General features: G+C 50.5%; 1 protein-coding gene across 7 annotated transcripts in view; it reads right to left on the bottom strand.

The window, feature by feature from the left end:
* Positions 1–13,031, bottom strand: part of CDK5RAP2 (CDK5 regulatory subunit associated protein 2) — a 171,049-nt gene that overhangs the window by 54,836 nt on the left and 103,182 nt on the right. For all 7 annotated transcript variants that reach the window (XR_009251448.1, XM_058694350.1, XM_058694351.1 and 4 more), the window contains 2 exons: positions 11,703–11,890; positions 5,055–5,487 (listed from right to left, as the gene is read on the bottom strand). Coding sequence is in view for 6 of the 7 variants with exons in the window: in XM_058694350.1 (XP_058550333.1) it covers positions 5,055–5,487; positions 11,703–11,890 (621 nt within the window). In the remaining variant the exon portion in view is untranslated. The remainder of the gene's footprint in view (positions 1–5,054; positions 5,488–11,702; positions 11,891–13,031) is intronic.

The following is a 13,031-nucleotide window of genomic DNA, read 5'->3' as shown; positions in this document are numbered from 1 at the left end:
TTTATCTCCCGGTCTGCAGAATTAGTGTCTTGGCAGGTTCTTCGTCTGACTGGCCGCCACCAAGCTTTTCCTCGTCGACACCTCCTTGGCCCTGGCCCACCGTCTCCGGACACGGCAGATGCTCAATACACGGCAGTCCTGTCCTCAACACGATCTTCTGAGGAGCACCTTCTTGCTCCTTCTCTATTTCCGCCCCCCGCCCCACCCCGCGGTCTAAGCCAACCTGCCTCCCGCCCCTGCGAGGCCACCAGAACCACCTCCCACCGAAGTTCCCCCTGGCTACCGAGTCACTGACCCCGCGGCGACCGCCCAGGCGGGCTCAGATCTCCCCGCCCGCCTGGCTCGGGCACCTTCATTTCCACTGGCCAGCCCAGCCCTCGGCCCCTCGCTCGCGCCACCCCAGCCCCTGCCCCAAAGCCACGCCGCCTCAACACTCTTGGTGAATCACGCTACCATCCCCTCACCGTGCGTCCCAAACCCGCGAGTCCTTATCAGACTGCCCTTTACGCTCATCACCCACGCGCCACACTCGCCGGGCTCCACGGATCCCTGCCCCCGAGTGGTCTCTGAGGCCTTTCGGCCCTCCTCGCCCCCCACCAGCCCCAAGACGCTGCTGGTGCTCACCTAGCCACGGCAACCACCTCCTGAGCGCCCCCCCCCCCACCATCCAGCCCTGGCCTTTCGAGTCCACTCTCCCCACTGCAGCAGGCAAGGCAAACCTACCATTCCTGGCCTCTGCTTAAAACTGTTGTAATGCTTCCCTGCTCCCTTATGACAAAGGTCAAAATCCTCACCACAGCCTCCACGCAGAGTCACTGCCCCTCTCCTGCTTCCCTACGCCCATACACTCACCTTCTATCAGTTCCTCAGTGTCTGTGTTCTTTCCAGCCCAGGGCCTTGGCCAACACCGCCTCCTGTGTCTACAACACTCTTTCTTGCCGACCCCCACCCCTCGCGTAATCCCAATACAACATTAGGACTCAGAGCGCCCTCAGGAGAATGGGCCTTGACTTCCAAGACCAGGTCAGGTCTCTCTGTTAAGGACGCACACCGCCCCCTACACTGGGCGGTACACTGCCTGTGCAATTACTCGTCTGTCTTCTGCCCTGGCCTACAAGCTCCAGCGCTCAGGAACTCCGCATTTCTTGGTCATGCTCTATCCACGGCCTTCACCACAAGAACACGGTAGGTACTCAACTATTCGTGGAAGTAACGTACAAAAAATAATTTAAGAGGCCAAATGGGGGTGCCTTTTGAGTGTGGAGAATTTTAAATATGTTCAAAAGCTGGGGAAAGGGACCAAATCTAGAATATACGGACTACTCTTACAATTCAATGACAAAAAACACAAATAACTCAATTAAAAGATGGGCAAAGGATCTGGCAGACATATCTCAAAAGGAGATGGAGTTATGGCCAAAAACACATGAAAAGATGTTCAATATCATTAATCATCGGGGAAATGTAAATCAAATCACCGTGAAATACTGCCACTCCCAACCCATCAGGACAGCTTATAATCAAAATAATAACAAGTGTTGGCAAGGACGTGGAAACACTGGAACTATCATGTTTCTGGTGAAAACGTAAACTAGGAGCAGCCGCTTTAGAAAACAGTTTGGTGGCTTCTCAAAAGGTTAAACAGAGGGCCGCCGGATGGCCCAGGTGGTTAAGCGTCCAACTTCAGCTCAGGTCATGATCTCACAGTTTGTGGGTTCGAGCCCCACGTCGGGCTCTGTGCTGACAGCTCGGAGCCCGGAGCCTGCTTCGGATTCCGTGTCTCCCTCTCTCTCTGCCCCTCCCCTAGGCTCACTCTGTCTCTCTCTCAAAAATAAATAAGTATTTTTTAAAAAATTCAAAAAGAAAAAAAAAAAAGGTTAAACATAGAGTTACTACCTGACCCAGCAATTCCACTCCTAGGTATTCACCCAGGAGAAATGAAAACACACGTCCACACAAAAACCTGTAGTACATGAACGTTCGCAGCGACGTTATTCATAATACCTGAAAAGTGGAAACAGGTCAAATGACCATCAACTGACGAATGCATAAATTAAATGTGCTACATCCATACAATGGACTATCATCTGGCAATAAAAAGAAATGAAGTACTAACAAGAGACTAGAGCACGGATGCACCTTGAAAACATTACGCTGAGTGGAAGCAGTCGCCAAACATCACACACCGTATGAGTGCATTCATATGAATATCCAGAATAGGCAAACATAGAAAGACAGAAAGCAGATTAGCAGTTGCCTACAGCTAGGGCAGACGGGGGGAAATGGCAAGTGACCACTAATGGGTCAGGGTTTCTTTTCTGGATAATGAACATGTTCTAAAACTTATTACAGTAATGGTTCCACAACTCTGTGTGTACAAAAACAAAACAAAACAAACCACTGCACTATATACTTTAAATGGATAAACTGTATAATATGTGGATTATACCTCAATGAAGCTATTATCCTTTTTAATTTTTTTAAGTGGAAGAGAAGGAACCTGAGAGGAAAACAGGAAATACTTGGGACCCTGAATGATGAAATCAGCAAGGTCTCCCAAGAAGGAAAAGGGAGGCAGGAGCCCTGCTTGCACGTTCTAGGATGTACGATGCTTTCAAGCACGTTCTCCCACAGTCCTCAGGCAAACTGCATTCCCAGAGCTCACAGGATAACAGAAATTACCAGGCCTATTTTCCAGACCAAGAACCGAGATGTCAAACAACCCGTCCGAGGCCATACGACGAGAAGGTTAGAGATGTGGACCTCGCAACGGCTCTTCAGCCTCTGCTGCTCAGTTAAGGAAAGTGAGACACTCTCTGTCCTGAAATTCGAGGGAAGAGAACAGGTTCAAGGACAAGAACAGTCTGAGGTGGTGAAGGGGACCAGCTGGGAGGAAGTGCATGCCTCATCAGAGAGGACTGGAAAATAACAGTCAATTGCTTGGTCCTCAGTCTCCACCAATCTTTATTCTTAGATCCAAATCTGTGTGTCATATGGCAGGAGAAAAGATATCTGCAAGTACACAAATGCCAAAGCCAATTTCAGGCTGGAAGACTGCCGTCAGTCAACCTAACGCGGGTTCTAAAATAACACCGCACAAAATGCTACCTTATGGACGCTGAGCGGAGTCCCACCTACCACCTTATTAAAGATGTCATGACGGGACTCCTCACTTGCCGGTGGAAGCGGGCCAGGAAGGCTCACACACCGCGCTCGACCTGCACACACACGGCCACGTACGAGGCGCTAGCCGGCGCTCACCACGCACTTCCTCAAGTCGCCACTGTGCCAGCCTCAGGTTCCAGGTCACACCCGTCCCATCCGAGCCACTGAGAAAGGTGAGCGGTCAGGCCTGAAGCAATCCCAGGTACGTCTGGAATGGTGACAAGAGGGTTCCTCCCTTCCTGGGAAAGGTTTGTGTAGAATATCCCTGTCTGCCTCTGAAGCTGGCCTCCGGCCTCCGGCCCTACTCTTCCTCCTAACAGCCGACTCGCTCTGGACCAATTTCTGAGCCTTTCCGAGCTTGTATTTTTCATGTGTAAAAGGTAGGGAATACCCACCTACCTCATCTGCTTCCTGAGAAGATTAAATGTGATGACCTAGCACAAACAATCTTGGCACAAACAGAAGACACTAAAAAATAAACACAGTTGCCTTCCTTTTGAAGACACGAGCAAGGAGAACTCCAAACTAAAAAATAAATAGTTTTTAAATATATTCAGGGAAATTAATAAGTTCATTCGATTTTGCAATTTTCCTACACAAAGGAGGCTATCCCCCACATAAACTGGGAGGAAAAAAAAAAACACCTAGCTTTCCTAATACACAGGTACAAACTAACAGGGCGGGGGGCAGATGAGAGCATTTCTATCCCAGCCAAATCGCACAAATTTGCATCTGGAGTACCGTTAATATAATGGCAGTGTCTTTTTTTTTTTTTTTTTTTTTTTTTTGTCTTTACTGATATCTTTAGAAAACCCTTTTCTAGAAATTACAGTTTTGGTGCATAATTTAAAACAATCAAAAGCAATTTTGCTAATGATATATCTAACTCCCTTTGGTATGCACAAAAGCAGTAATTTAGTGGTCAGAAAATAAACTTAATTCTCCATTCTGATGCTATGAAGCAGTGTGTACAGCTGATTTCTCAGATACAAAACACCCATCAGAAACAAGAACACCAACAGCCATCGCTGGAGCTCTATTAGAAACATGACCTACTTCTCCACCAGAACACTCACATCTCCCTGCTGCGGGGACCAACCAACCCCAACCCCTCAGCCCAGGAGGATTTCAGTAAAAGGTCCAATCGAACACTGCCAAGAGAGCCTGGCTTTTAATAATCTGGCATCTGTGATGGTATTTGAGGAGAAGCATAGAGACAGCATCTTGACCGAAGCAAAATGCACTCACCCAACAAAACCGGACCCTACCACTTTGGGCCAGCAGGAGCTGGGGGCCAGCCTGGGAAAGGGCATGGCTGTCCCAGCTCCACCCTTTAACTGCTGGCTACCTGCGAGCATTCAAAATCCGGCTTCCTCAGCTCTGACAGGTGTTGTAAGGATACGAGAATGTAGACAAAGCTCACAGAAAAGTACCTCTCCACCAGAAAGTCTGCGTAGGAGAAAACCTAGGTTCTCGGCCCGACTCGGCCCGACTCAAGTCATCACAATTTCACTGCAACCTACAAAAGTAAGTGTCCACCTGGAGGTGGAAGTCATACAATTTCTGGCACATTCCCCACGATGGAATTCTACAAAGCCATTACCAGGAAAGATGTTCCTGGTACACGGCATGAAAGAAAAAGCTACACAAACAGATACATAAATATGACTCTATAAGGAAACCGCATAAATGTCACGCTATAGAGATAAATAAGACTGGGCTGGGGGGAAGGTTAAGACAAAACACACACCTCAAGGTAGAGGCCAGACTAAGTACAGGTAGAGGGAGATACTGGATTTTATATAAATCAAGTGGGATCAGAGGTGAGTTTTGAAGTCTTACCTCTGTATAAAAGAAGGAATTAATAAATAATATACAAACAAGCTTACTTTGTGGGTCCCACCAGGGAAGGCAAGAGGGGTGACGTGCCTCCCTGACATCGCGCACAAGTTCTCCGGCTGACCCTCCATGTGGAGCACGGCATCCGGTGGCTTCTCTTCCCAAGCCTCTCTCTTGCCCTCCTGCTGGAATCCGAGCGTGTCACCCTCCACGGTCACGGTCTGCACGGAGGCATCTTTCAGTTCCGGCTTGGATGCTTCACCTGCCATTTCTAGCCGGGCCGTCCGAGGCGACTTCAGTTCATCGTGGGACTTGGACAACGAGTTGGGTCGGGTGAAATGTCCGAGTTCACCTCTCAGCTGTACAACCATTTGCCTGAGTGACGTCTCCGTTTTACCGTCAAGGCGTTCTGCAGAAACTCCCTGCTCTGCCAAGCATATTCGTTCCAGAAGTAGTTCACGCAGCACTTTCAGAAGGTCAGGCCTGTTTTTCCAAAAGGGAAGGAAAGAGAAGAACTCGGTTTTCTTGTGCCCTACCCAGTATCCCGCATTGTCGGGCACACTGACTGCCCGACAAGTGCCGGGACCCACACCAAAGATTTTATCCCAGGTCACCTCATGTGACCACACAAGGTGGGTACTACCTTGTCTATTTCACGGATAAGAGGAGGAGAATTGATTTGACACAAGTATATACAGGTGAGGGGCCACGTGGCTCTAAGGACGCAGGCTGGGCCTACAAAGGAGCAAACAGGGTCATCAAGTGTTGTTGACAAGTGAAAGGTCCGCCCGTCCCCAGCTCCATTCCTACATCCAGGGGCAAATATGGCTACGGTGGATCCAGCCAACCTCGTGGACTCATCAGTGAGCAGGCCCATCACGGTACACAGTCAGTGCTCAGGAAATAGGTGCTGAATGAAGGGATGCTGTGAACCACTCATAATAGGAAGAGCAGTGGCTTTGAAATCACACGAAAATGGCTTCAAGTTCTAACTCAGCGACTCTTTGGAAGGTCAGGCTCCCCTGCCACAGGACAGCGATGAGGATTAAACGAGAGGGTGTATAGGTAGCAGGTCCTTTCGTGCCCCTGGCCACATGCCCCAGGCTCCCGTGGACCCCAGCTCAGTCCGCGTGGATGCTGTGTGGACGGCACCTGGAGACACAGACAGTCCCTCCTCAAGCACTCCTGGCCTTTCTCTGCTGCACTGGAGCTTTTCCAGGGCTCCCTGATCCCCCGGCAGGGCAGTGGGAAGTGAGAACCAGTTTACATGTGGAGGGGAACCCTCAAGCAGCGGGGGAAGAGAGCTACTGGGGAAACGTCCCCATCTTCCAATGTATGGAGAGACAACACTGCGGCCACCCATGGCACCAACCAGATCACTCAGGAACCCTTACTGGCTTTGCCTCTATTCCTATCTTACTCACTCTGCTCCCTGGAGTCATATTCCCAAGAAGCCACTTGTACCCGAATCCTTACTTCAGGCTCTGTTGTCCCAGGAACTCAAACAAAGCCAGCATGTAAAAGGCTGCAGAGCAGTTCAAGAAGAATCCCTGTGGGTGTTTCTTGTGCTAGGCCCTGGGACAGGCACTGAGGGTGCAAAACTGCCTGCAAGGCCTTAGCCTGGGTTGGAGACAGGTATGTCAACAAATCATTGCTCCATGGGGTAAAAAAGCAAACATGGGCCCTGCACAACTTTTAATGGGTTACGGAGCCACGTTCCCAGGGTGTCCAGGGCAAAGGGAAATGGGACATTCTAGGCCAGGCAAACAAGGGGAACACAGATGAGACATGCTGGAGGGTAAGGGGGTGAGGCTGAAAGCCAGGAGGGGGGAACTGAGGCGTGACAGCAAAGGAGAGCCACTGCAAGGCTCTGTGGCAGAGTGCCCGGTCACTTGTGTGCTTTGCAGGGGCGATTCTAGCTGCCGTGGAAAGAATGAGCGGAGAGACTTCTGTCAAGGGGGAGGAGTGAGTACATTCAGGAAACCCACCCACCCTGCTCAAAACACACTTAAGTGACAGCAAAAAATACCTAACAAAAACATATTATAAGGTGCACTATAGGCCTCAAAAACAAGGTACAATTTATCCAAAGGTCAGAAACTGAGGAGGAGAACCACACATGGTGGAGAAAACCATGGAGATTTCAGGAGCCAGAGAGCCAAGCAGAGGTGACTGCAGCGCCCCACAGGGGGAAGACGAAGCGAGGGGGACGGAACCGACTGTCTACACGGGCAAACCAAGCACAGTCCAGACAGACAGGCCACAACCCAACAGATCACAGTTCACACTCAAGAAAATAATATCAATAAAGCAACCTGAAGATTTTAAAATAACTATGTATAGGGGCGCCTGGGTGGCTCAGCCAGTTAACCATCTGACTTCGGCTCAGGTCATGATCTCACAGCTGATGAGTTCAAGCCCCGCGTGGGGCTCTGTGCTGACAGCTCGGAGCCTGGAGCCTGCTTTGGATTCTGTGTCTCCCTCTCTCTCTGCCCCTCCCCGCTCAAGCACTCCCTCTCTCTCAAAAAATGGATAAATATTAAGAAAAATTTAAATAAGTATGTGTAAGTCATCTAAAACATAAAGGAGAAAAAGCTACTCATTTAAGGTGAAAAAGTGACTCATTTAAGAAAGAAGAAACCAGGAGACTGAGGCAGAAAAAGAAGAAAAAAGGGAACAGAGCGGGCAAGGAAAGGAGAGGCCAGTGGGAGAGCTGTTGTTAACTTCCAGGAAAGGGTTACCAGGAGGAGAGGTGGGGACAATCGGTAGTGGTAGTGACAGGGGATGGAAGAGGCCCTCATCGGTGTTGCGCCCTCTCTCTTCTCTCTGCAATCCCTCCAGCCTCTACAGACGGCTCCCTGGCCGTTCCCCTCCCGGTGTCCCTGCCGCCACTCTGGCATGAGCCCTGGTCTCACCTTCCCCGCTGAGCCCTCTACCGGCAGGGGGAGGCCCTACTGCTGTCTGGATTCCTATCGTCTAGCTCTGGGGCAGAGGCGATTCCATTCAAATCACACAGCCACAGCACGACGAAGCAGGGTAAAAAATCAAACAGCTTACAAAACAAAATTAAATTGTATGGTGCATTTTTCACTCCTAATATGGAATCATCTAGACTACACAACCCATCTTAAAATTTAGTAAATCCAGACTTTAAAAATATTTCTGGTACTTTAAGCACGTTAAACAAAATTTTCCTTTCCTCTCTTTCCCTTAATATAGATTAAAAATAATGACAATCGCTATTCAGCTAGCCAAAGGAGGCCTGTTACTCACCACAAACAACACACAGTGAAGCCCAGGGAAAAGACTTTACAAATGGGTAGTAAGAGGTGGCGAAAGAGGCCATTACAATATACTAAAGTGGGGTTGCTGTTAAATAAAACATTTCAAGTGTTACTTTGCCAGGAATCTGAGCAACGGATTCATTAAGCCATTGCTGTGATCAGGACCTTTTTAATGGTTCAGTCGAGAGTCTCGCCAGAGGCCCAAACATTGTTGATACACCCTTCCTGAGAATCTCTGCCACAGAGAAAAGGTGTAAAGGGAGACGAACAGACGTTTGTGAAGCGCTTAAGTGTGTCAGATCCTTTAAATACACTGACTACATTCATAGTTTTTTAAGTTCATTTACTTGAGAGAGAGCGTGAGCAGGGAAAGGGCAGAGAGAGGGAGGGAGAGGGAGAATTCCAAGTGGGCGGCAGGCTCTGAGCTAGCAGCTTGGAGCCCGACGTGGGGCTCGATCCCCAAAACCGCGAGATCACGACCTGAGCCGGCATCAAAACGCTTAACCGACTGAGTCCCCCAGGTGCCCCACACTGACTACATTTAGTCGTCACCATAAGACGAGGAGGTGAGGCAATGCTAGCCCCATGTTACACATGAAGAAACGGGCTCGTAAAGATTCAGCATCCCTTAGCAAAGGGGCAGAACAAAGACCGGAACCCGGATCTTTCGGACTCCAAAGAATCACTACCCTCTTTCTAATTTTCTAGTTTTTTGATCATCTGCACTCGCTGAAATATTTTATGGAGCACCTCCCACCTGCCATGTAAGGCAGCAGGCGCGCATGGTGAAAAGGAATCGAGGGGCTCACATTTCATTAAGAAGACAGACAGACATTCAGACATACGTCGATAACTAAATAAGACCAGGTAGAGCAATGATAAGTACTATGAACTGAGGGAGGGAAGCGAAGGAGGGAGAAGGTCCTGAGACCGTGTGTAGAAGCAAGGTTTCCCGTTCGTGGTCAGCAACAGAGCTGATGTCTGGCCGAGACCCCACCAGTCACGCATACACCTAGGAAAAAAGCCCTCCAGCTAGAGGGAACAGCCACTGCAAAGGCCTTGAGGTGAGAACCACCCAGGATGCCTGAGGAGCAGAGAGGAGGTCTACATGGCTGGAGCTCGGTGAGCAAGACGGGGAGGTGATAAGGACAGAGAAGTAGGCAGGAGCCAGGTCAGGAAGCTCTGATCTTACTGTAAGGACAATGGAAATCCGCTGGAGGGTCTCAAGCATGGAACGGAATGATCACTGTGGTACGGGGCGCCTGGATGGCTCAGTCCGTTAAGCGTCCAAGTCTTGACTTCAGCTTAGGTCATGCATGATCTGACGCTTGGGGAGTTCGAGCCCTGCATCAGGCTCTGCACCGACAGCGTGGAGTCTGCTTGGGATTCTCTCTCTCCCTCCCTCTCTGCCCCTCCCCTGCTTGCTTGCTGTCTCTTTTAAATTAAATTAAATTAAATTAAATTAAATTAAATTAAATTAAAACAAAAAGGTCACTTTGGCCAAAAAAAAAAAAAAAAAAAAAATCACGGCAGCCTCTCTGTGGCAAACGGACAGTAGGAGGTCGTGCTGCTGGAGTCCAGGCGACAGACGGTGGCGGCCTGGATCCAAAGCGAACTCCTAAGCAGAAGGCTGGTGTTTCCCTGACCGATCAGAATCCTGGTTATCCCAGAAAATTCGCCAACAGCTCCTAGCACTTACTTGCTAAGGGAAAGTCAGGTCCCCAGAGGTCGGCTCCCGTGTTTACCGTCACGCCAGCGGCATGCAAGGCCGGCGTGAGGGTGCAACGCGACCGGGCACGTGATGCCCAGAGTGTGTGCCGGACGGGGGTGCCGACCATGGTCGGGCCTGCAGGAGGGCCCTCGGAGCCACGAGTCCACTGTCACGGGCCTCAGCGGTGCACCATGAAGGACAGCTGTCCGGAGAACAAGACGGAAGATTCAGGCTGGCGTAAGAAAGCCTTTTCTGACACTACAAGTGGCCAGCGCAGCCTGAAAGCCTACAGAACAGTCACCTGCAGGGCACAGGTAACGGAACCACGGATTGTCACAAGCTTGCCCCCTGGCAGGCAGGGCGTTGGCCCAGAAAATGCTTCCTGGAAAAACGTAACTAGGTTTGCGTTTTCAAAAAATCAAGAGACTTAGAATATAATTTGGGGGCTTCCGCTGAAAGACCGGAAGGCTAAGAGCCCCTGTGCTCTCAGTTGGGCCTAAGAAGCTCCCGCCCACCAGCAGGGAGCCCACCCCCCCGCGTCCCACATGCCCACCACGGCCCGTTGTTCTTCCCCCTTCGTCCCCGGTCCCCCCGCTCACATCACCCAGGCACATCCCTAGGCGCTCCCCGGAAGGAGAGCTGCATCTTCGAGCTCTGATGTAGCGTGTGGGACCCCGACGTGGAGAAAATCCTCCAACTCTCAAGCGTCAACCACGGGCACCTAACTCCCTGTGACAATCAGCCAGGAGAGGCACTAGACATGTGCCCCCAAGAGGATGCGCACTAGGAAAATGCTGGACGGATGCCAGGGACTGGGGAAGGGGCAGCCTGCCTATGCTTACACTGACAGAATGCTCCAGTCCTATTTTAGCTACAGAAATGCCGATGAGGCTCAGTCCACCGACGGGAGAGACAGTGGGGTTCCTGGCTCTTGCCAAGAGTCACGGGCAGGAGTTAGCGGCTTCATTTCTCTGTCTACACTGGAGGAGAGGGCAACACTTTCACTCAACACACACCACCCGCCTGCCATTTTCCTTAAACGGTGTTTTCTTCCTCCTCGCGGCTCCCGAGGAAGTGGCCAGAGAGGCCGGGGCCCTGAGAGAGGAAAGCGCGGCTCCTTCTGGCCCCAAAGCCCAAGCAGCTGTCACGACGGACTCGGAAGAATGGGAAGCGGGGAGGGGGACAATCTGCTCCCAAAGGTTAATTTTAAAAACACGAACGTGTGGAACGTTTCTCCTTTTTCATTTTAAGGCAAACACCCCGAGGTATTTCCTCACACAGGATGACCGCCGGCAGATATGATGAGAAGAGAATTTCAGTTCGAGCTCCACATAAAACCACGAGTCACGACTACAATGGCAGTTTTTAAGCTGCTGCAGAAACCGGAAGAGATTCCGGTAGGGCTGATTCCTCTCACTGACAGCCAGACACAGCCCTTCCCGGGGCTCCCAGGACCAATTCCAGAGGAAAGCTCGCTTTCGCTCTCTATACTGGGCTTGCACGAGGCTTTGCTGACGTCCCCTCCCAGCCACTAGCGTGCAGCCTAATTACTTAATTGCTTGACTGGCATGATTCCTTCCAAGACATTTCGGTGGCTCTCTCGGCTAAATTACACAGCACCGCCATCTAAATCCATTTAGCAAAATGAGTTTGTTCTCCCCTCACACCCGAGAAAGAAACCACTACCGGGGCCCCATGTCTACCTGGATTCCAGTAACAACGTGGCCTTCGCACTGAAAAACGGGGCAAGCAAGTTCATGAGTTCGCCTTCTTCTAGACTCCGGTCTCCGGGGCAGCCAGGCTTGTGGGCGCCGTCGGAATCTAGAATACTGGAATCCGTGTGCCTCAAATATCCATTTTTGCGACCTCCTTTGGAATAATCCTCCACAACCTGCAAATCAGAGTATCTGGTCAAAATACGGACCTGGGAAGAAAGTGAGGGGGTGCGTGCAGGAGAGAGAGAGGACGGAGGCAGAGAGCGCATCAGCAGTGCAAGCCAGCCAGAGGGAGAAGGAAAGCAGGAGAGGGCACGGAGCGGGCTCAGGCTCGAAGGTCCACACACGTGCCTTGCGGCGGAGGGGCTCCCACAAGAGCACGGACAGGTCTACGTCACTTCTCCTCCCCTCGGTTCCCTCATCCACAAAATGGGGAGAACGCTGCCACTTCCCCGGGTGACCACGAGAAAAAGAATGAGAGGAAGGGCCGCGTCCTGCCCACCATGCATGTGTCCCCCCGCCCCCTGGCCAGCTCCTAGCAAGTTCTTCCTAGGAAGGGTAGGGAGCCCGTGCCATCAACGACCTTGTGGACATCTATCATCTACGTCTTGCGGTGTATCCTCCCCGTTACCTATCAGAAAGGCGCCTCACTCTTTACAGATACATCCTAATTAACATGACTTTGATTTGTCTCATTAGGAAAGGAAGAGAGTTCCTAAACTCCCAGGGAGATGTTACTTACGGATCCACCTTCTTGGGTCACCGAGGGCCCCGAAGGAGTGGTACCGAGGACGCATCTAGTTAAAGCTTGTGCTGGGCATGTCTGGAGGTGCTGCAATTAGCATTCTTTCTCCCCCTTTCCAAAGCTGTAAATCTCTTCTACCCGTCTATAAATAACTCCCCTTGACTTCATTACTGGTGATATACACACTAGCCATCACACCCCTCTCTCACACTTGTGAAATGATTAAGATTTTTAAATGGAAGACAAGACCCACACCAACGAGCCGTTATTTATAGGGTCTTGTTTGCCACCAACCCAGTTATTACATCCATCTAAATAAGCAACTTCCAAAGAAGGAAAGGTCTCGGAGATGCTAATAAAAAGAGTGATAGCATTTACCGAGCACTTGGTACACACCTTTCTATTTAAATATCACAAACACTCCAGCAAGGATGTATTAACTCCCCTGAGAAAAACTCGGGCTCGGGGGTTAAGCAAGGGTCAACGGAGGTCATGAAGATACACAGCAAGATTTAAAATCAGCGCCCACTCGGAGCTGCTCTGCTCACCCAAACCATCCACCTCTTAATGGT

This window comes from Neofelis nebulosa, chromosome 12, assembly GCF_028018385.1.
Source record: "Neofelis nebulosa isolate mNeoNeb1 chromosome 12, mNeoNeb1.pri, whole genome shotgun sequence".
NCBI classification, from domain to species: Eukaryota; Metazoa; Chordata; class Mammalia; order Carnivora; family Felidae; genus Neofelis; species Neofelis nebulosa.
The sequence above is the reverse complement of the archived record's forward strand: the minus strand, read 5'-3'. Positions and strand labels throughout refer to the sequence as shown.